Below are 23,643 nucleotides of genomic sequence, written 5' to 3'. Positions count from 1 at the left end.
TATCAGCCTTGCTTCCGTCAGTCTACTCCAGTGGCTACAATAGTATCTTACCACCACTCAGTATGCAATGAATGAATAATAACTACAGTGAAGCACTTTGAGATGCTTGTCAATCCAGGCTTCTGTTAGCATTACTGCCTTTGAATCAGAAATAGTCGTAGATTTCTTTAAAAAAACAAATCAAATGATCATCTTAACAGCGGTAGTAACAGAAAAACAAACAAAAGACCAAGACAAGCATGCTCTTAACATTTTGGCAGATTAGCCGCATTAATAATTGATGAAGCTTCAAAATAATTTACAGGGTGTTCAAATATGCAGAGCAGTCAACAACAGTGAAGTTAATATTGCAGCAGAGGCACTCAGGGAGAGGGAGTTTGAGCCGTAAATAGCACCAAAACTCCACTACTCCAATATTAAAGCGGTAAATTCGCTTCAGCAGTGTGATGAGAAACTACGGAGATTCGAAACTCATAAAAAGTTTGAAATTCTCCATCATTAAAATGTGCTCACAGTGAAACAGCAGTGTTCAATAGTCATCTGCGTATGTTGATCTGTGCTGAAGCTCACCGTGAAGAATGGGCCAGCTTTCATATTACTTTGTAAATGAAAAAAAAAGTGTGTTCAGTTGCCTTTCTTGAGTGCCCGCAGTGGTTCTTTACTGGTATGGCATCTGTACCGACAATCTCCCTGGAATGACTCAGACTTGTAAAATATAATGTCAAATATTGTTTTGTCCTCAAAAATTGTTGTTGAATAGGCATTAAACAAGCCAAAAAAGCTGAAATTATGATTAAAAACCACCCATTAGTCATTTTAACAGACTATATACTATAATAGTCCCACGATCCACTTTTGGGTTCCAACCCACATGTTGAGAACCAAAACACTTGAGTCTTGATTGCTTGAATGAAGAAAATTCATGCTGACTTTGAGTAGGTTTGGCCTATCTTGAAATAGGATTGCCAATGGAACAAGCATTATTCCGCTTAAATGCACTGGCACTCGAGAAAAAGCTTGTTCCTTTGGTAATCTTACCATAGACTAGTTTGAACCCACTCAAAATCAGCATACATTCTCTTTTCAAGCACTGTTAAGTGACTTTTCCTATCTAAGAGGGGTATTTTTGTCCGGCTTCGATAAATTGAAGTTTTTAGATTGAAATATATGCCTTGCAATTGTCACCACTGGACGTTATTTTTCAGCATAGTGCCAGTGGCAGAGCGTTTACTTCAGTCTCTTATTAAAGTGCTGCTGTCGGCCTTCTCTTTGTCCTCCTATACTGCCCAAAAACATGCCTGTGATGGAGAATTGATAGATTTGATTAAAGCAGTACTAAGTAACTCGTTTACCTTAATAAATCTTTTTCGTCGTCACTCTTGGGGTAACACAAGTGTTAATGGAAATGATTGGGGGGTCTTTCATCTCCCCCTGGTGTCTATCACAATTGCAGCTAATAGGCTAACGGGCAAAGCTAACTGCGGGCTAGCACCCCTTAAACAGTATTTTCTGCCAAGTTTGAGTGAAAACAAATATCTCCATTGTGTAATTGGAGGTACAATATCCCTCTCTCCCTTTGTTTTTTTTTCTGTCAGCGTAGTACTTACTCTCACAGACAATTAATGAGTAAAAAACGGGACCTGCTACGACAGTAGTGCAGTGGCGCTTATGGCCTTTAGGGGCATGAGTTACTTAGTACTGCTTTAAGTTGCATGTCATTATTGCCTTGGCTGTAACCCACCTAAGACCCACCAGTCTCAGTTGTTGTTACTTTGCAGTTTTGTCCTTGCTCTCTTGTTCCCGATTGCCCCAGGCCATACTGTATTATTAGTTTCGGTCTGTTCCATTTACTCATATCTCCAGATTTCACGGTGGACGCTTGGAGTCTTCTCTTCCTGGCCGCTACTACCTCACAGACTTGGAGGTTGGAGCTTCTCTGGCGCCCAGCAAACATCACATCACCAAACCACAAGCCCACCTGGTGCTATTAATACCCCTGCAGCCCAGCGGAACCGTTCAGGCCTGATTTAGTTAAGCATCTATTGGGAGGACGGGCTAAGTGAATTAGACCAATCGCTCTGATGAATGATTTTGGATAGGAGATGCAGCATTCATCCAGAGAAACAGTCTCAGAGGAGTCATTCAGGTGTTCAAGCTAGGAGTCCTGCCAATACAGTTTAAATGGACGCCCAGGGAAGATATTTGTGCAGTGATATAGCGAAACAGCACAGATAATAAGGCAAGGACGTGAATGATAAGAAGTGCAGCGCAATTTGGCGTTTATCAATCTTTTTTCGAATCCTCCTCAGGCTGGATTAGTTTGGAAAATTACCTAATTGCAATTTCTTTCTCATTAACATTGTAAACAAGACCGCAATCTGAATGACTTAATACTAGATACAAGACTCACATGTGTTTCTGAACATGTTTGAAGAGGACTAAAATACAAGGTTATCAAGTTTAATAAATGAGAAATCCCAGTGAAGACAGATCATATTGGTTTATTTTATTTCTTTATTTATATGGATCCCATTAGCTGAGAGCAATACGCAGTCGGCTAGTCTTCCTGGGTCATATCATTTTCATAGCACTGTACATAGCTAACGTTTGCAATTTTGTAATTGTAGCCCATTTAATTTTCAGCCATAAATCCTGCCAAACTCTTGTTAACAACTTCATGCATATATCACACTTTGAAACATTCGTACAGTGAACTGCTATATACTATTACAGCAACCAGAAGGCCATAACTTGGTCAAAAAAAGTAATAATCTCTCATGTTAGCCAAAATATGTATAGTATTTTAGATTCCTTTTTTTTTTTTTTGGATTACATGTGTATTTAGTCAGAACACGGCATGTGATCCCAGCTCCCGCAAATGCACACTATCGTTGTGTCCCTGGGCACTTCATCCTACTTGCCTCCAGTGTCTGCGTACTTTGGTGTATGAATGAGAGTGTGAATGGGTGACTGGTTCCTTACTGTAAAGCGTCCATTTACCATAATAATGAACACACATAGGACACATGCATGTAAACACGCCACAGAATTATCGTCCATAGTCCCCCATTCTTACTCACAAACACACTCTTATTCATACACTAGCACAGTGGTTCTCAAACTAGGGATCTGGGAGTCGCAACAGTATTTCGGGGGTCGCCAAATTATTATAGGAGACAGGTTTTGTAGCGCCCAGGGTCTTGAGTAAACATAGAGAAAGTGCATTCAGCTACTCTTAGGGCTGTCACGATAGTTGCTATATCGACTTATCGTTCAATAAATAACAGATAAACGATACATTTATGGGCTCGATATTTATCGTCTATACATTTACAACTTTGATTTCTAACTGAAGCAAATTGAATTACATCATATTTCATGTTTATTGCAGCTTGTGTAGTATTTTAGGATATGATTATGCACAAATGTTTATGCTTGAAAGATGACAGTATCTAGTCGTCAATATCGTTTATTGCGATTCTTTTCTGCCTCAATATATTGAACTTCAAATTTTCATGACAGGCCTAGCTACTATGCAGTTAAACTCTGGAGCCAGCTGCCAGATGAGCTTAAATGTGCACCTAGGCCTGTCATGATAACAAATTTGAAGTTCGATAAACTTCAATAAAGTTCGATAAATATCGAGCCCAAAAATGTATCGTTTATCTGTTATTTATTGAACGATAAGTCGATATAGTAATTATCGTGACAGCCCTATGTGCACCATCTATTGCAACTTTTAAAGCCAGACTTAAAACGCCATTATTTAAAAATGCCTTCAATGCCTGAATTTGAATGTATGTATGTATTTCTTGTGCTGTGATTTTTAAATTGTGCATTTGCGTTCTCTGTACAGAACATTGAGTTACTTTGTGTATGAAATGTGCGTTACAAATAATATTGCCTTGTCGTCTGAATGGAAAATGTGCCTGTGTGGGGCAATTTCTGAAAATGATGAAAATGAATAGTTCTATTGTACCTTTTGGTTCAACTGTTGAGCTCTTAATCGTACACTACGCATCACATTCTTGAAATCAGTCGATAATGTCACCTTTTTTAACGATAAAAAGCCTTGTATGTGTTTGTGTCTTCAGGCCGTGCCCTGATGCGTCTGACGGACAGAAAGCTGGAGCGCATGGGCATCATTCAAGAGGCGCAGAGACAGCACATCCTCCAACAGGTGCTGCAGCTGCGAGTCCGGGAGGAGGTTCGCACGCTGCAGCTGCTCACACAAGGTAACACCGCCCAAACACAACCACAGATGAGCTGTTCAAAGTGCTCGTGCTGTTCTGGATCGCCTCTGTGTGAGCTGCTGTAATGTTCTCTCGTCGAAAACACGGTGGAGTATCGTTGCGTTTTCACTCCATTTCCTTCTCAAGAGCTCAGAATGCTTACTTCTAAGTCCGGAGACCTCATTCTGATCGTTCCAGCTCTCAAAATGCCTCCTTGCCAAATGATGTATGGCTTAGTTTAAAGTCACAAAGGATACAATGTTCAAAAATTGCTTGGAAATCCTTTAGACTACTATGTAATCATCAATGCTCTGTAAAAATCACGGAGCTGTCGTTGTCAGAAGGAGTGTGCCGGCAGTGTGTGGACCAGACAAGTGCATTTGTCATCGTTGAAAGATTGCAACAGAAGTGGAGTGGCTTCTCACATTGGGATAAATATTCATGTCATTTATGTGCCATCTGGGCCATAGACTGCTGCATGTTTAAAGCCTGGAAATGATTACGCAACAACTCAAACAACTTTTGTGCCACGTAGCCGTCACAGCAAGCACAAAAGCATACAAAGGGGAATGACAACTACAATAGAGGAGCTAGTTGTGAGAGGTTGCGGGTTCCTACTTAATGATTCAAAATACATACGATTGATCAATCTAAATTCCGCCTTTGTGCTGGCAGTGTATTTACTGTATCAACAATAAGTGGAGGAGGCTGTCGTCGCCGCTTGCCCCTCGAGAGGAGCAAGATGACTAAGAAATGTGTTGAAGCTATAAATATTCATAATTGTACATCTGAAACAGTGCTGTAGTTCTGTCTCTTTTGTATCTAGAATAAATGTATTTGTGTCGCATTATCGATTACTGAATAGTAGGGGTGTTGATGAATATTGATCCGCCGATATATCGCGATATTACGTCACGCGAATCTCGTATCGATCCAAAAAGCGGCATATTAAACATCTAGTTTTTGGGGAATATTCATTGCAGCATCTCGCTTTGGTCCTGCACTTTTACTCCCGCCCGCTAGAAGGCAGCGCACTGCGCATCCCGCTTAAGTAACACTACAATCTAGTGAGAGTTAGAGAAACTCAGGAAGACTTCTTCCATGGAAAAGAAAGAGCTATGCGACACTCTTTTAAATCTTTACATTTGGCCCCACTTGGGCTTTTACAGCAAAGACAGAGACCTGGATTATTACGAGAGTCTCCAGCTTTATTACGCTAAGGACTCCCCAACTATAGAAATACTAGAAAACGTGCATCCCCAGTTAAGTTGGTTTCATTACTAGGTTTCCAAGAGTCTGTTTTCTGTTCAAAGTTACATAATCACCATAAAACACCACAGTCACAAGCACATTTATGAAAAGCATTTATATCATTAGATGGATAGATAGATAGATAGATAGATAGATAGATAGATAGATAGATAGATAGATAGATAGATAGATAGATAGATAGATAGATAGATAGATAGATAGATAGATAGATAGATAGATAGATAGATAGATAGATAGATAGATAGATAGATAGATACTGAAAAGTTGTTTCCAAAGTTGTAAAAAATAATCGCAATAATCGTCTGATGGTTCAATATCGGGATATATCGCATCGTATCGTGACCTGTGTATCGGGATACGTATCGTATCGCCTGAGACAAGGCGATACACACCCCTACTTCTTATCACCTTTTCATGTAATTCTTAGGAGCATGTAGACTGCAACAATCTCGCATTAATGGCTCACATTACTTAAACAGGCTAACCAGTGTCAGTACATATGTTCAGGTTGCAACATCTCAGCCTTAGAGATTCATGCAGTGAGAAAGATACAGTGTTTTAGATTATGTCCGCTGACAGGGGAAGTTAATTCATCGGCATACACACCATAACAGTATATATTGTTGTATGTTGTGTGCTGACTCTGTGCTGAGCCTCTGTCTCTCTGCGTCTGCGCTCAGTGGAGATACGGTGTGACAGGACCAGCCTGGACTCAGCAGGAAGTAGCCCATTAGTGAGCTCTGTCTGGGGTTTGGAGAGACAGGACAGGACTTTGCCAAACTCTGGAATGAAATTGGCATGCGTGCGGTCAAGCAGGAGATTATAATTTCTGTGTACATTAGACGTATATTAAATTTTCAAGCACTTTTGTATCATTTTTGTACTTATTGGAAGACAATAATTTCTGCCAAACTAGATTTTTCTTTTACTGTTTACTGAGACTACATACAGACTTGCTTATATACTCATGGAAAGGTGGTCAAATTTCACTTGAACTGTCTTATCCACTTCATTCCCGGGGCCGCTGACGATTGCGGGTGCACCAAGTTCCTGTGAGATACCGAAAGTAACGCTTTTTCACAATTTCCAGTGGTTTTATTTCCCTTAGAGGTATATTTGAAAATTTCTAGAGGATTTTCTCAACAATCAGCCCCCGTAAAATGAAAAAAAAAATGTCCTTGTGCAACTTAGAAACATGTTCACTGTTCGCAGATGTACTAACAACCAGAGAAAGTTACGTTTGTGGCTTCAAGAGCAATGTTTGGGCTTACACTGTGCAATTTTCCAAATGAGTCCTCATCTCACACTGTGTGAGTCTCTTATGAGGAGAGCCCATGGTGGAGGTGCTCACACTGTGCAGAGCGATAACAAACACAGCTGACCTGCTCACACTGTGTGAGTGGCATGACCCGAGCAGTGTGAGGCGTTACTATGGATACAAGTTTGGTCTATCCTACCATCCTCTCAAACAGTGCGTTTTAGAAATAGAAAGCGGCGTTCGATCCTCACGTATGCAGACAGCTCGCAAGTAGGCTATTCCGGGAGACTTTCTCAGAGTCCGTTAGTCTGCTCAATGTATTTTCCCTAATCATTAACATTATCCAACAAACATCGCAAATTATGAACGATCCAGATGTTTTCAGCTGTTGGCAATCCATCGACCACATTTAGGTCAAAGCCTAGTTTGTAGAATGTACAAACCTTTTGAGATTTTGCTTTAGATAACAATTAGAGTCTAAAAGCTCAATTCTAGCTCAAATCCAGTTAAGTTTCTGCTTTTTGTGTGATTGGATACACATCCAATGGCCACGAAACATCATCTTATAATATGTTGATGATAAAGAAATGACAGAAATTACATAAATGCCATGAAAAGGACTAAACATTCCTCCCAAATACGTTTGTAATGTCGCTTCCCTATTCATTTGTATGGGGATGGAACTTCAATTTAAATCTGGCTCTTGGCTAACAACTGTGTGCATTTGCCTGAACAGGCTCAGATAACTAAAGGCATTTCTGTGATTTCTATGGTTTTAACTCCCAAATATTTACAGTTGGAAAGGCTAGTCTCAACAACCAAATAAAAATAGCCTAGCTTAAATTACAGCCAATAGCCACTAAACTCTTGTAGGCTTTAGTGTCTGTGGTGATACATATGTTCAGGTTATCAGCGTTATCACTCACTTTTCTGTCCACCCTGTTCCTACAGCTGTATTTAGAGAGTATGTGTGCTTTCAGTCGACTTCAGCAGGTATCGGACCCCAGAACTCACGACAAATATCGAGCAGGTAGCACAGTGTTTGTGCTCGTGCTTCACAGCTAAAAGGTCTGGGTTCGATTCCCAACCGGGACGGAGCCTTTCTTTGTGGAGGTTGCATGTTCTCTCCATGTCTGCGTAAGTTTCCTCCGGGTACTCTGGTTTCCCCTACCACTTAAAACATGTGCAATAGGCCTGGATGAATGAGAGTGTGTTTGAGAGTGCGCATGGGGGATGACGGATGGAAATTAGCCCAAGGCCGCAGCCCAATAATAAACAAACCTTGCGATCGTATATTTTTTATTTATTGAGAGCAGCTAATCGTGGCTCGTATTCTCGTTTTGTCTAAGGGACAAGCAAGTCACTCAGAATAACAAGTCGGTGGCAAACGTATGGTTGCTAATGCTAAATGCCTCCCTCAGACCAATTTAGCTTAATTCTACACTATCAAAACATCAGTGCCAAAAAATGTGAGACAGAGCTGTCATTAAGCATCCAGGCCAACATAAATATGTACAATATATGTCAATCTAAAAACACTTTTATTTACAATTATCTTTGTAAAAGTCTAAGCCAAATCAATTTACTGATCATAATGTAAATGAAGCTATCAAAAGCGGAATATAAATTCATATACATGTTCTTTCTAGTAAAAGCTTGCCGCTATGCAATGCTATCACTGTACAGAATACTCTTATGGTACTACAGCAGTATCTTTGTAGACAGACGCTCGTGTTATTTTCAGACATGATGCATTCCTGCTCTCACAATGACTGAACATGATGCGGAGGAAATGACTTTGAGGTATTTTAGCTTCAGCTCGGATGTTGCTTCCAGAGATGCTTTTGGCACCGAGCAGAAAAACAAAAATGTGGATCGAGAAGACTGACGGTGGCATCGCGAGGCCCTGGGCTCTGTTCCTTCAGCTACTGTTGCTAAGGCGAAGAATCCAGCGGTAAGCAACACGCCGCAGAAAGAGGAAATGAAAAAAGTATGGAGTAGGAAGTGATGATGAGAGACGAGGGGGGATAGATGGAGAGAGTGGCGGGTGTGGAGGTGCGAATGAAGAAAAACATGGAACAAAAATGCCATGGTCGAAGGCGTGAGAAGCAAGAACCCTCCATCTTGGCTTGGTGATGAGAGGGAAAAAAACGGCTACAGAAAAAATAATGCTACATTTGCAACCCTGGTCTCTTTTGTAGATGTTATTGTTTTGCGGCTAAAGTCCACGTCTTGTTTTGATACGTGGCTCCATTTATAGGGCGATGTGGAGAAGTCTTTGTGTGCCTAAAGCGAGCTGCTTCTTTTCATCTTGGTTACTGCTTTTCAAGGTTTTGAAAGCGTAGTTTTTCACAAAGCAACCATATTTTTTTTTCAGATATGTTTAGTGTGTGCTCTGGAGACTGTCTATCGACACACGCACACACCCTCACATGCACGCGTCGCACATAGCACGCACACACGCACGCACAAGATAGCACAATATTAAGCAGTGCCTGATCTAGGTTGGTTCAAACAAATGGAACATTGGCGATGAGTAATTGTAAGTTCACATGCACTGTCAATGCTATGCACTGATCCGATACTGGTATCCGATACTGGTATCGGATATCAACCCTCGCCCTGAAATAAACCCCCAGCTGTCCTATTATGCTTGTCTACCTGAATGTCTAAAAATTCAACATTTGTAAATGTCTTTTGTTCCCTTTAATGCTTTTGTGTAACAAAACAGAATCACAGCCTATGAAAAGAGGCAGACCGTACGTTTTGTCATGTTGTTGTTGTGGCAAGAGTTGTAATAAAGAAACAGAAGCTCATGTGAAACAGGATATTACAGTGAAAAAAAAACAACAGGAATTTGATGAAAAGTATGACATTGCATATGTCTGCCTCTGCTCTCATAACCTCAGCTGGTTTTGACTGACAAAATGTAATATAGCAAAGTCATTAGTGTTGCTGTTATTAAGAATATGATTTTCAAATGTTCAGATGTTTTAACTAATGGCAAAGTAGTTAACCGTCTCATTTCCTGGGGAGAAGGTGAAAGGTGGATATTGCACATTTTGTCTCTATCTGGGTGACTTTAACCTCTTAAAGGTGCTCCATGTAACTTTTTATGTGAAAAAAAAAGACTTGATATTTGACCTTTTAGTGACTCAGTGGCATCATGGGTGCAGCATGGCACCTATGCTTTCCCTCACAGTGGCCTCTATGATGCTCCAGAATCAATTGCTTTTGGGTTTCTGAGCCATTTCTGATACCAACCCCTTGAAACAATTAATCCTGGAGCGTCATAGAGGCCACTGTCAGCGAAAGCATGGGTGCCATGCTGCACCCATAATGCCACAGAGTCACTTCACCTAAAAAGTTGCATAGTGCACCTTAAAAGCCACCCAGATAGTCCAGAATGCCTGAACCCAGTGCATTTTCTCCAGTTTGGCTTTGCCCAAAACCTTAAAACCTTCTTGAAAAAAGTGTCCAAATAGTGACAAGGATAAAATGTAACAAAAAATGACAAAAGAGCGATAAAAATGCGCCGGAAATGCACCAATAACACAACAAAATGTGACAAAAATACAACAAAAAAGTGAAAAAATTCGGGGGGGAAAAGGCCACAAAAGATGACAAAAGAAGAACCGATGAAAAAGTGACAAAAATATGATGAAAACGCAAAGATCCGTTTAGATCAGGTTTGCGGGTCTTAGCTTTCAAATGAGGCACTGGCCTATAGGCTGTAAGAAGTTTTTAGGTTTGCTGGAGAAAATATTCTTGGTTAAGGCGGGGGTTAAGAGGTTAAACCGTCAGGCATATCCAATGTATTTTTATGTGAGCAGAGCTTTCGTTAAGGCTGTAAATCAGAATTACACATGTGAAACCTCTGGTAAATGCACTTATTTGAATGATTCGGTACAATATTAAACATGCATCCATCAATAAAAAAAAACACCCCTGATCTAAAACATCTAATATAGGCGAATCCGAACCACATGCCAGCTCATGATCTAGAAGTTGCCCTAAACACATTGAAAACATATAACCCTTCTGGTGCAATAAAGTCTGCCTTAACCTAACCCATATTTGATGGGGAGAAATTGCTGGCTCCATTTTGCAAGCACAGACAGTATTTGATCTGGCGTGCTTCCCCTGCATTTGCTGCAACATTGGTATCAGTCCGTACATTTGCAGGCAGAGATGGCCCGCAGATGAACCCCCTTTTCACAGCTCGATTTCTGGTCCTATCTGAATTCAAAACACAGGAATCAGCTGCTCAGCGTTTTTTTTTTTTACAGCCTCAACAGATTTGTCGTGTGCGAGTGAAGGGTACGAATGTGTGGGTGATGTGTTTGAACAGTATTATAAGTCGAGTGAGAAAATACAACGTGTTCCTACTGAATGTTTTTGACAATTTAAACATCCGGCGATGAAGACAACGGCTGATTTTCATATCAGAGTTATAGAATGCACAGTTTGGGATCATAGTACTTGTATCCTCCTGCATGCTCACCGAAGGCTGTTTTAAACCTGGTGGGACCGTAAGACTGACTAAAAGTGGGGTTTGCAATTTCCAGCATGCACAAAATGATATTTAGATAATAGAGCTTGGGATTAAATGCAATAAATTGAACATAACCATAAAAATAGCAAACATTGTCCATCGACTAACATGGAAAAGTCTGGAAATGAGTCGCGGAACAACCTGGGCTCTATTGAACATTGTTGGTCAATACGATATGGACACAAATACTAACTAATAATAGCCGTGTTTTCCTACATGTTCTCCTACATCTAGCCTGGCTCTCGCCCTGGTCACACATTTATTCATACACCTGAGAGTTTATATTTATCTGTCTCCATAGAAACAAACACATGTATCAGACACTGTTCCTAACAAGCTCAACTCCTGATTGAATATGATGTGTCTTTTTTTTTTATCTGTCTTGAACTTGTTTTAAAGTTTTACATCAGAATTATACTGTATAGCTGTCGGTTTGAATCCCTCACATGTTTATTTTCTTTGTGTTGTGTCCTTGGGCAAGGCACTTCACACCACACGTGAATGAGTGCTCACGTTTGTGACTGATGATTGACTGTGGCAGAATGGCAGGTACGTTTTTGTCACTTGCTGTGGCAACAGTGGCTTACCACCACAGAGTGTGACCGAGTGACTGAACAATACATGGCAGTGAAAGTGACTAGTGAATAGGTGAATTTGTCTTATTGCTTTATAGGTTCTTTATAACAGTTTTTCTTTTATTACCTTTTTAAGTTGACAGGACAAGACAGTAAGTAGATACAAACAACAACGACAACAAAAATTCAGACAATTCAGTGTCAATTTGACCTCCAATGGTCATAATGAACACTGCACAGAACAGACACAAAAAATAAATAAATAAAAGCACGCCACAAATACACACCACAGAGACAACCACACAGTTGGGGTGGGAGGGGTGGGGGAGAAAAAAAAAGGCCTAATCTTGAAGATGCTTAACATCTGTGCTTTAAAGTTCTCATAGTATATCATTGGCTCTTTTATTTATTATCTGTTCATTATTAGGCCATTATTCATGGTCCATTTTTGTCAATGCTTATTATTATTAAAGGCACACTGTGTAACATTTTGGACTTTACTGTTGCCATCAGTACAAAACATGCTCCTAATGACCAGCTCAACACATAAACTGTTACTGCAGTGGCTAATCAAAGAATGGATTGAGGACCTATAACTTATTCAAATCTCAAATTCTGCTGTCTTTAGTCACATCTCCATGGAGACGAGTTGGAGACGTACCCACTCCCGGTTAAGTTACAGTCATGTCTCAGGATGTGGCCATACTGCCTTTGCTGTGCCCGACTCCGTCAGATTTTGGAAACTATGCAGGGAAGGGCCTGGTCGGTACTTGGATGGCTGGCATTAACTGGCATTAAATGTAAATTTATTGGAAAGTTATGACATTGCTCAACATTTTTCACTGTATAAGTTCATCAAAATACATAAAATCAAGTTTAGTAAAAAAGATTAAATTTGACTTCTGCCTGTATAAACCATCACACCCTTGGGTGTCTCACACAACAATACAAAGACCTGTTAGGCTTTCAATTTCAACACCTCTAAAACAACAGAAAACTTTTTTTTTGGCTCTAAATGCAATTTCACTCCTCTTACAACGTTAGAGTGCTCAATAAGAGTAAACACGCCGCTCCCGGTGCGTGCGAGCATGAGCCTAAGTAAAGTTGGATTGCACAGTTTACAGGGTCCCGTGAGAACAGCCGCCTGAGTCCATGAAGTTAATCTGTGAATAAAGAAATACTTTTTTATGCTTTGTTTACTGAAGCAGACTTATTTATTTAGAAGAGGAATGAGATGGCGACTCTGCTGTGTCAGGCGGGGCTTAATGCCGCGTTATGACTGAAATCGATTTTATAACTTCACTGAAAGTTTTCCGAAGTTCAACCTGCAGAGAAAGTGTGATTTACCCCTTTTTCACTTATCAGTGTTTGATAATTAGATACGAAAGCTCGGACATCCAGGTAGATTATCATCAGAGTTCCATAAATCATTACTGCTCGACATTTCCTAACATAAAAGCATGACATTTTGGCATTTGCCTTTGACTTTAAAGACAACATGAATGACTCTTAGATTACCAGATAATGTGGGATTAAGAAAATTTCATTACGGTTCCACTAGCTCAACAACAAAGGATTGTGCTATAACTTTAATTATGGCTGCATGTCCTGCGGGTTTCTGAGCACACCTCCACACCTCCGCTCCACGCACAATAATAATGTTGGAAATGCTAGGTGTAATTGCGTTCATCAAAGACTTTTCATTAGGTTGCATTGGTTCTGGCCTTGATAATGAAGGGAGGGCAGGCACCCCAGCGCTGCTATGGCATATATTCAATCAAAGGAACTCCAGTTGTGTTTTTTGGTTTATAAATGATTGAAAAGGGACCATTTTGCACAAATTTCCTTCCAAATACTTTTAATATTACTTTCAGCTGTAATTATCCTTGACACGGAGTGAGGACCACCCGCTTCGGGCTGTCAATGACACACTGGCTCTGAATGCTTCGCGCTGAGAGGCCCTTTCTTTCTCTGCTGCAAAGAGAATAGAAAGGGCACTCGGTGGTGTCAAGGTTGTGTGAAGCATGGTTCATATCTCAGCTCTGCAATATAGAAAATAATACTGTTTTGCGATGATTTTGAAAACTTTGAATAGTGGAGAATTGCAAAACATAAAGACATAAAGATACAACCTTCAGACAGTGCATAGATTTAATCAAAGCAAATGTTTTTCACTATTGGTTGCTTTGGGTCACCAATTGACCTTTTATTCATGAAGTAAACCCGAGCTTGGCAGAGGACTTTACTCATTACTTTCTAGCAAAATCATCAAACATCAGGGTTCACACATTCATTATAATATATTAAATATTATGCCAGATTTATTGGGCAACTGGGAGGCAGTGGTGCAGTGGGTAAAGAGATTACCTGGAACCAAAGAGGAACTGGTACAATTCCTGCCCTGAGCATAAATTATTCTGTCCTTATCCGTCATTTAATCCTCATTGCAATGGTCAAAAAAACAAATACATTTAAGTTTACATGTAGTTTACAATGTTTAATGCTGTAGTTCTCAACCCCCTCAATCCCACCCAAGCCAACAACTTCAAGAAAAACATTTCAAGAAAAAAAATGTATGCAGTTTGAGTCCAACCACCTGCTTTGTTTTCGAGATCAGAGATTGTTAAAGAGGGGGTATTATGCTTTTCTCAATCATAACCTTTCCCTAAAATGGCTGCCATCAGAGTTTTTACAGATTACTCAAAAATACGTGAATGTGCCAAGGCAACACTTCAGGTATGTTTTTAATGAGGGAATGACATAATAACATGATGTAAAGCTTGAAAAAGTCGATTTTGCATAATACCCCCCCTTTAAAACACAGCTCAACAGTTGAGGATCTATGTCGTGAAACTTTAAACATAGTGTTTCCCACCAGAGGTAACAACTTCACAAAGTGCAAATGCTAAATCTGCTAATAAATCGTGCAGAAGCTGATATGGTAAATGCGATGTTTGTGTGTTTGGTCAAACCTGTAGCTCAGTAGAAATGAACACGCACATCCAAAGAAGGTAAAGCTTTGTGCTGGAGTAAAAATGTAAAGACCCTCTTCACATTTTTACTGTGGTAAAACCATTTGGAACTACTTTTTTCGTATGTCGCACTTGTGGACTTCGTATATGTGTCGTTTGCACCAATAGTGCGGCCATCAGAGGAGCCTGTGGCCAAGTCCACAGTTTTTGCAATATGCCGAGGGGAAGATTGAAGGGGAGGAGAGAACAGGTGTCAGAGAGGGAGCCGAGAGAAAGGTGTTGTGCGTCGTGTGACGCAGAGCAGCTATCATCAAAGGTGTTTGGATCCATGCGAATGTATGACATGTAGTTACCGTGGCTTTCTCTCTCCAACTCCTGGAAAAGTGTGTCATACTGCCCAAGCATGAGCCTTCTCTGTATCCCAGGACGAAATATATGTGCTATACCCGTTAATTGCCGGGTAATCTCTGAGACAAATGAACGGCGTTGGTACCCACAATGTACAGATGGTGTGATCGTGATCGTTCTTGTAAACTTCATATAGCCTCGTCTGGAACCCACGGTCAGCCCTTTTTTTGCAGGTTGGTCTTACAACTGCCGTGCTTTGGCTGCACGAATGAAGCGACAACTGCATGTCTGAGCAGCCTCCGTGTGACGCACGCTTGACTTAAAGGTTGTATGTTGGGTGTGTGGTGACGTGAACACCACAACTATGTTCTTCACGAACAAAAAAATAACGCAGCGATTGGAGAGGGAAAAAAATCACATGGCCAAAAAGTTGTACGTCCGGTTGTGACTTAGGCTTAAGACACACAAAAAACAACAGCATGATGACCAGGACAGTGATCAATACAAAACATAGCTCCATCTGCTTTTTGGCCTGAGTTCAGGAGGTTCACTGAAATGTGGAGGAATGAGTTCTTAAACTTGTTAACATGTCTCTTTTTGTTCTTAAATGGAACTCCATGGTGTCATCCAGACGGAGCAGCTCACAGTGGGAGCGCAGGACAAGGATGGGGTCTGAAATAATTCCCCTTGCCTGTTTGATCACAGTCTCCTCAAATACAGTATGTGCTGTAATGGTGGATGTTCTTTTACTCCCTTCACTTTGACCTCGTCAGTTTTGATTTGACTTTCAAGTTAGCAAACCACGCAGACATGCCATATCTAATTACAATTTTAACAACAGCATGATAAAGAATAAGCATCATTTTCTGTTCAACACCAAATACTCTTAGTCTCCACAGAAAGTATAGTCTTTGTTGTGCCCGGCTACAGACTGAGTTTACACGGACATCCCACACAAGGCTGGAGTCAATGTGCACACCCATGTATTTGCAATCAGTACTTGTATTACTTTTATGGAGTAATCCCAACAACATCAGCGCTCAGTATCTCTGTCTTTTCTGCCTGTTCAGCTCAGCACAGCGCTCATGTTTCAGGCCGCACATTCATTAGTTTACGGTGAAATGAGACGCCATTATAAAGTCATTGCGTCCGTGGCCTGCGCAATGCGTTGGTTCCACCGTGTCTGACCACCTCTGGACATGCAGGAGCCTCCAGCTTCCCAGCATGCACTCCTGATCGCCCCCCCCCCCCCCGCCCTCCCCAAGCAGAATCAATAGCCCTGGGACACTTACCATACCAGGACTGGCCCATTGCCCATAAACCCCGCTGCTGGCTCCATGCTCGCTCCATATATGTGAGAGGGTAATGTAGAGGACAAAACTGGCACTTATAAAATACTTTTGACCACGGTTTGTCGCCACGGTAACCACTACACTGTGGATTAGTTAATGCGCCATCAGGAGAGGTCTAATATGCTAATGCATCAGTGCGGTCTGTTTTATTGTGAGTGGAGTGGGGCTTTTAATGGAATTACTCATTAGCCATTATAAAAAAAAAACACACACACGGCTGGTAGCTACGTGAGCGCAGGAAAATGTGTTAATTTCTTGTCCAAATGTAATGCCATGACAAAATATGTATCTGTTTTTGTCAACAGAGCTGACCAAAAACTTGTTTATATCTTGAACTTTTAACTGGCCGAGAGGGAAGAAAACCTCTCATGGAAATCACAATTTTTCACTCTTTTTTTTCTGACAGACTAGAAATATATGTATCACACACCAGTAAAGTCAGGCCAAAATCATGTCTATATGGATGATTTATCACAGCACATTGTTAAGTAGAAGCGAAAAAACAGCACTAGTTGCTATCGTTAGCATATGTAGCATGAAGCTAGCGTTAGTATCATGCTTAGCTTTTTCCGTTTTTTTAAGTATGTATGGACTGTTGAACCACATTTCCATAGACTAACGTTAGCTAAAAACAGTATAATAAAAAGCGTCAGTTCAGTATTTTACCTTTTAAAATCTCCATTAGTTTAATATTGCTACAAATCCCATGATGCATAGCGATAACACATCACAATCCTGAACTCTGTTAGCACAAACCGGATGTCCAGCACAAACTACTTTTACATATTCATAAAACCATAAACTAAACCACATAAAGCATAAAACTATATTTGCAATATTGAGTAACCCCAATAGTGTATTATGTCTTGAAATACATAATCCATAATACATAATGGTTGAGAATTTGCCTCACATCAACCATAAAATATTTCAATATCTACTTTACTGACCTCCTCTTCTTAATTCTATTTCCTCATTAATTTCTCATTTTTGGCCATACCGCCTTTGCTCTGCCCAATCCCGTCAGACCTTGGAGGCTAAGCAGGAAGGGCCTGGTCGGTACTCGGATGGGAGACCGTTTGGGAACACCAGGAAGCCTGGCGAATGTAGTGAGTTAGTGAGTGAGTGGTGGTGGTCAGAGGGGCCGATGGCGCAGACTTGTTGCCTTGTTTCCGTCAATCTACCCCAGGGCAGCTGTGGCTACAATAGTAGCTTTCCACCACCAAGTATGGAGTGAACGAATAGCACAATGTAAAGCGTCTTTGAGTGTCCAGAAAACATAAGAAATATAAAACACACAATGACATAGCTCTGGAGATTCGTCCTCGGGCACAGCACTGTAGACTTCTACTCCTCCGAACAGGTTGCACTAGTGGCATTAAAGGATGAGCAAAATGCAGAGGACAAATTGGACATTAATAACCTTGTTAAAAGCTGATTTGAATAGATTATAATCACTTTTTTTATTGTTGTGAAAAGCTGAAACTCCTGAATGTATCGTCAGTGGACTACTATTCATTATTGCAATAAAATAGGAGAAAGATGCTGGGTAAAATACATCATATAACATCTAATAGAGTCTGACCGGGTAAATGATGCATGGTACCCCAGTTGGGCATCAGAGTTTGCAGGATTTATCGTTAGCCACCTGGCACACCTGCCCATTCATTTTATGCTAACTTCCCTCACGTCCATGGCAGGCCTGATTGATGGGAGGCGGCTAATGACTCTGAGCTGGATTTGTTATTACCACAAAAGTGACACTCCAAATTTTAATTGGTGATTTTCGCAGTCGCCCACCGGTCTTGGAGCGGGTGGCCATTTGTCAATTAGATGATGCTCAATGCAAATCAAAGAATGTAGCATTAAAAAATAAATGAAGGTTGTTTGAGAAAAAACTTACAGCATTGTGTTACTTGTGAGTGTAACTGAGTGATTGTGAGTGACACTAAAACATTGTTTGAATGGAGGGAAATTAAAACCAAATCTTGCATAAAAAGCAGTGATCAGCCGACCCTACTTTGGATGTAATTGGTGCCATTAGTCTTTTGATGCTTGATTGCCTGCCAAAATGTCGCCCTATCTATTTCGTTCCTTTCACATTTTGCCTTTCGCTGTCAGCAATTAAAAGTGACTGTGTACTTGCCTTTTCAATAGTCTGTCGCAACAAAACAAAATGAGCGTGAAGAAGTTTTGTTACTTTTGAGAAATGGTAGAGATTAATTGTTTCGGAAGTTGACTCGTTGGTAATTGCCTAATTTTGTGTGACTCTGTTTTGGGTCATAAGGAAAAGCAATTAAAACTTGACAGAGGTAATGCATTATGTTCTGGATGAATCATAGTTCACAGTTCACTAAGACCAGACAAAACTTTAGCATTTCATCTATATAAATTAAGGGCAGTATTTTTTGCATGATAATGAATAGGCTCTATTGAAGCCTAATTGACTGATGGCTTTATCTATTTATCTTTATAGCATTTTACCATAAATGAAAAAGTATTTGCTGGTCTTTTCTTGGCTGTAAGGACTTAAATGTTGCAGCCCTTTACTTTACAGATCAGTAAAATCAGCTTTGTAATAAGAGAAAAATATCATGGAACCCAAAGGCTGGTATTGATGATAATTGCAGGACACACACCTCAAACCCGGAACCCAAACTGTGTGACATCACACATAGTTCCGGCGGCCATTTTGAATACCGAAGTAACATCTTTGCTCAAGATGAAAATGAATGACAACTGATTGACAGTGGCATTTGTATGTACTCTTAATCATTGCACAAGAAGAGAGCAGTTAAAACACGGCCCGAGAGACGCACGTTTATGTGATATAACCAGGAAAAGTTGCGCAGACGTAGCAGCTCTGTCTGTCGAGCTACAGCAGGATTTACTAAAGATTTGCTTCACTCATCAGACTAAATTAAATTGATTTTTAGAGTTTGTCATGTCAACAGAGTCTCAGTCCGAGTCAGTGTTTAGGCTGCTCAAGATGTTAGCATGCTACCGGTTAGCAACTGCCAATGGCCTCAACACTATAAACACATTTGTGGCTCACATCTATGAACACTGAGGAAATACTACAGTAACAGCTCAGCTCTGTCCTCTGTCACATGTTGTATCCAAGGCTAGAATGTTTGGAGTGTGGTTCAGGGTTTGCTGAGCTGTTGAAGCTAAATGCTAACTGGTAGCATGCTAATATCTTAAACACTGACTCACTGGTTTCTTCACATAAACCTGCGTCTCTGAGGCCGTGTTTTTACCGTTTTCTTGAACAATGTTTACGAGTACATACAAATGCCACTGTCAATCAGTTTTCTTTCATTTTCATCCTGAGTAGAGATATTGTTACATGTTGTAGTACTGCATAATTCCAACAACAAAAGCCACATGACTGAAAGGCATGCATAGGTAGGCCTACATTTCACAACTTCACAGGGTCACATTTCAGGGTAAATGTCACAGATATGCTTGAAAACTGTCTTGCGAGTTCATGAAATTGATACAAATGCTCAGATAGACAGTGTTTTTTCCCACAGATCTCTGAGTTTGCAATATACTAAAGGAGAACAAAACAAGACACTATGTTTCTCTTGCAATTCTTTCTGATTTACCCAGGCTGACTTTAGAAGAAGGCAGAATCTTCTCTCCACTTTCCCATGCGTAATTGGTGTGTGTGCTGAGAGGCCAAAGTGCGGGTTGAACCTGAACCTCCATTAAAGCCTGCGCTCCTTCACAGAGGGGAGTGATTAGAGCTGGGGCCGCGGTGCAGAGAAACATGTTTGACATCAGCTGCAGTTTGTTGCTTTGTCACGAGATGAAAGCGCGTTTGCTGAAGCCTCTTTTTGCTATTCCCCTCTGATTGATCTGGATCCACCCCCTGTACCCCGGTCTCGCTTTCAAACTGTGACTACAAAGCTGCTCGCCCCGGCTCCTTCACACACTTTCTGTTTGTGTTATCTTCTTTGTCGTGAAGCTTCTTTTGTCTGTCTTTGCCGTCAAGGACATGCAGCATTTCTGAAGCTAAATATGTGCGTTGTTCTGTCTCTTCCTGATCTTCTGAGCCCTATTCTCAGCATCTTGTTCTTTCAAGTAGTACAACTTAAAGTCCCAGTAACATTTGACCCAGTGGATAATTGCATTATAGTTGTTTGTATTGGTTAAAGGGAGCTATTATGTAAATTTGACTTATTAGAGTTTTTTGTCATGTAGCATTCTCATTAAAACAAACACCTGGAGTTGTGTTTCAACCCACTCACTAATAGAATCAAGAAGAAGAAGCTAACAGGCTAACGGGCAAAGCTGTCTGCGGGCTAGTGCCCCTTTAAACAGTTTTTACAGCCAAGTTTGAGTGAAAAAAAATATTTCCATTGTGTAATTGGATGCACAATATCCCTCTCTCCCTTCGCCTTTTTTGTCAGTGTAGTATTTACTCTCACGGACAATTAATAAGTTAAAAGATCACAACTTGCTACGACACCTGCAGTTGTGCTTATGGCCTCTAGGGGCAAGAGTTACTTAGTACTGCGTCACTTTGCTAACTTTGTAACATAATTTTCCACAGAAATAAGTGACTAATCTACTATTGACCCACCTTCTGCATATGACCAAACTTGATTGATAAAATACACAAAGAATTTTGCCGTACTGCTACAAATGCAGTCGGGTACAATGCTGTACAAGGTCATTCTGTGTGCTACTCATCCTGCCACTCTCTTAACTCCACTTGATTGAGCTCCTGTTTCAGATTAACTTTATTTTCTCGTCTGCCTCGGTCTTAATTGTCAAGGGCACAAAGTGTTGCCGCTCAGTCTGCGCATTCTCGTGCCCTCTCTTGTTTCTGGACTTCTCTCCCCACTCATAATGTCCAGTCTGAGTCGTCCCCCGCCGGTCACTGCTCGGGGGACATTCCTGTTGTAATTATATGCTTTTGATTGTGATCCGGACTGACCCGATGTGGCCTGCCCCGGCGTAGCAGTCGTTTTGGTCGCACCGGCGCTAATGAGGATGCCTGGTGTTCTCCTCCGCCGCCTGACTCCTTGATTTATTGTTGCTTGCCTCGTACCTGCGGCTGTGTTTCTCCGTGCAACCAGTAAATAATGAAGTTTTCTCGCGGCCTGCTCCCGTGGTGCTTTTTGCAGAGAAATATACCAATGCTAAATAGCTGCATGTATATCTAACATTGATGAAGTGCGTTGTTTCTCTTGTGGAAATGAGGTGCGCGTGAGGCATCAAACTGCGCAGTGCTGACATTAAACTTACAATGAAGCCGTGCACAATGTAAATAGAAAAAGTCGGAGATGTAGATAGATACTGTAGTAATATGCACTTTTGAAGAAGTTGGATTAGGATTCATTGCTGAGGTAGGCATTTTAAGGTTGCCGCTGAAACTATGTGTACACATAATACTTCTTTATCTGCTGTTGGAGTATGAAGCAACACACTAGCTACCTAATAATGCTCCTCATTTGTATTTCATAATGTTATTCCGGGAACCGTAAACCAGAGGGACCCAAAAGGGAATTGCAGAATGGTAGCGCAGGGGTTAGCGCCGCCGCTTCACAGCTCGAAAGTTCTGGGTTCGATTCCCACCGGGACGGGGCCTTTCTGTGCGGAGTTTGCTTGTTCTCCCTGTGTCTGCGTAGGTTTCAAATGTCAAACTACTCCTGGTATTATTACGCCTTACAAAATCCATTTTATCCGCTTAGAAAATCCACGTTGCTTAATTTTGTGTAATTATACTTGTAGTGTAGCACTTCACATAACCATATTTAAGTCAAGAACACCACAACACCAAATGCATTAAAACTGTGTAACGCACGGCTCCGAGTTGTTTAATCCACTTACACCATGGTCTCACAAACTCAAACAAATTTGGGCCTGTTTGCTTTTTTTTAAGTCCTGAATATAAGCTGCACCAACTAAATTCAAAAAGAAAAAAGTACAAATATAGGTCAGGTTATGCAGCAACACAGGGAAGTGTCCCTCCTCTTTGCCGCTTCATTCTCAACTCCTTCTCGCTCGTTTTTCCACAAACATCGCACTGCATTTTCCATAACACTTTTACGCGTGGACACCAAACTGTGGACACCAAACTGCTTTTTTAGCCCACTGTGAGTTAAAACTGTTTGGAAATATCGAGCGTAAAGCGATGGTCAGTATCAAAGCGCTGGCCTTGCTCTGCTTTAGAAACGTGACCAACACACACTCAGTAGTGGTCTAAGGAAGAAAAAGCTGCAGTGGAGTGATATAGAACGTGATTTAACTGTTGCCAGACTCACTGGGCGGTTATACAAAAATAACACATGCCAGTTAGCATTGGAATTCTCAGTGACCATGGTTTAACACTTTTTCACTACATTGGACTGCATTCTTTAGCTTATTGCGTTCTGGTTTTCTCCTGCCTCCCACTGAACACATCACATACTGTATTGCCCAGTCATACACTATAAATCTTCCTTTTGGTTTTCGTCCAGGCCTCCTGTTTCCTGGTCCAGCTCTAGCTTCAACATCTGTCTACTATATATTCACCAAACCTCCTCTAAGCATGTCCAAACCATCTCAATAAGTTTTGTCTTTACTTTCAAAACATGAGTTGTCCCTGTAATGTCTTTGTTTCCGAATCACCTTGACTCTATTGACTCACTCTAAACCAAAAATGTACAGTGATGTTGTTGACCTCACTCATGTCTTTAAAATCGCTGCACAACAGTCCCGTCTTCCCTGCGTGAAAACCAGTCAGTCCATGGACGATAATGCATCAGGGGTTTGACTTTTTAACGAGTTTTCAGCTAATGATAGAGCCACCTGCGACTGTTTGAGCAAAGCTGTAATTTCCGACTTCAACACGGTCACTGCTCTCATTAGCGCGTATGAATGAACTCGGCGTAGAGTGGCTTTGATTTTGTTTAATGTAAAGTACAATGTCTGACTGAGCTAGCAGTCATGTTAGCCAGCAGACATTGTATACGATTACCCCGACAGCTTGTAATGTTTACACTGATTACGGGGGAGAGCTGACCTTGACCAATCAAACGGAAGCAGTTGTTTGACCTCACCTCCATAAAAACGAACACACGGGT

At 40.9% G+C, this 23,643-nt stretch overlaps 1 protein-coding gene across 2 annotated transcripts in view; it reads left to right on the top strand.

Annotated features, from left to right (window-relative positions):
- Positions 1-23,643, top strand: part of samd12 (sterile alpha motif domain containing 12) — a 147,012-nt gene that overhangs the window by 74,100 nt on the left and 49,269 nt on the right. For both annotated transcript variants that reach the window (XM_079571071.1, XM_079571070.1), the window contains exon 4: positions 4,095-4,235. In XM_079571071.1, the coding sequence (XP_079427197.1) occupies positions 4,095-4,235 (141 nt within the window). The remainder of the gene's footprint in view (positions 1-4,094; positions 4,236-23,643) is intronic.

The sequence above is a fragment of the Gobius niger genome (genome assembly GCF_951799975.1).
Source record: "Gobius niger genome assembly, chromosome: 14".
Classification (NCBI taxonomy): domain Eukaryota; kingdom Metazoa; phylum Chordata; class Actinopteri; order Gobiiformes; family Gobiidae; genus Gobius; species Gobius niger.
This window is presented reverse-complemented; position numbering and strand designations above follow the sequence as displayed.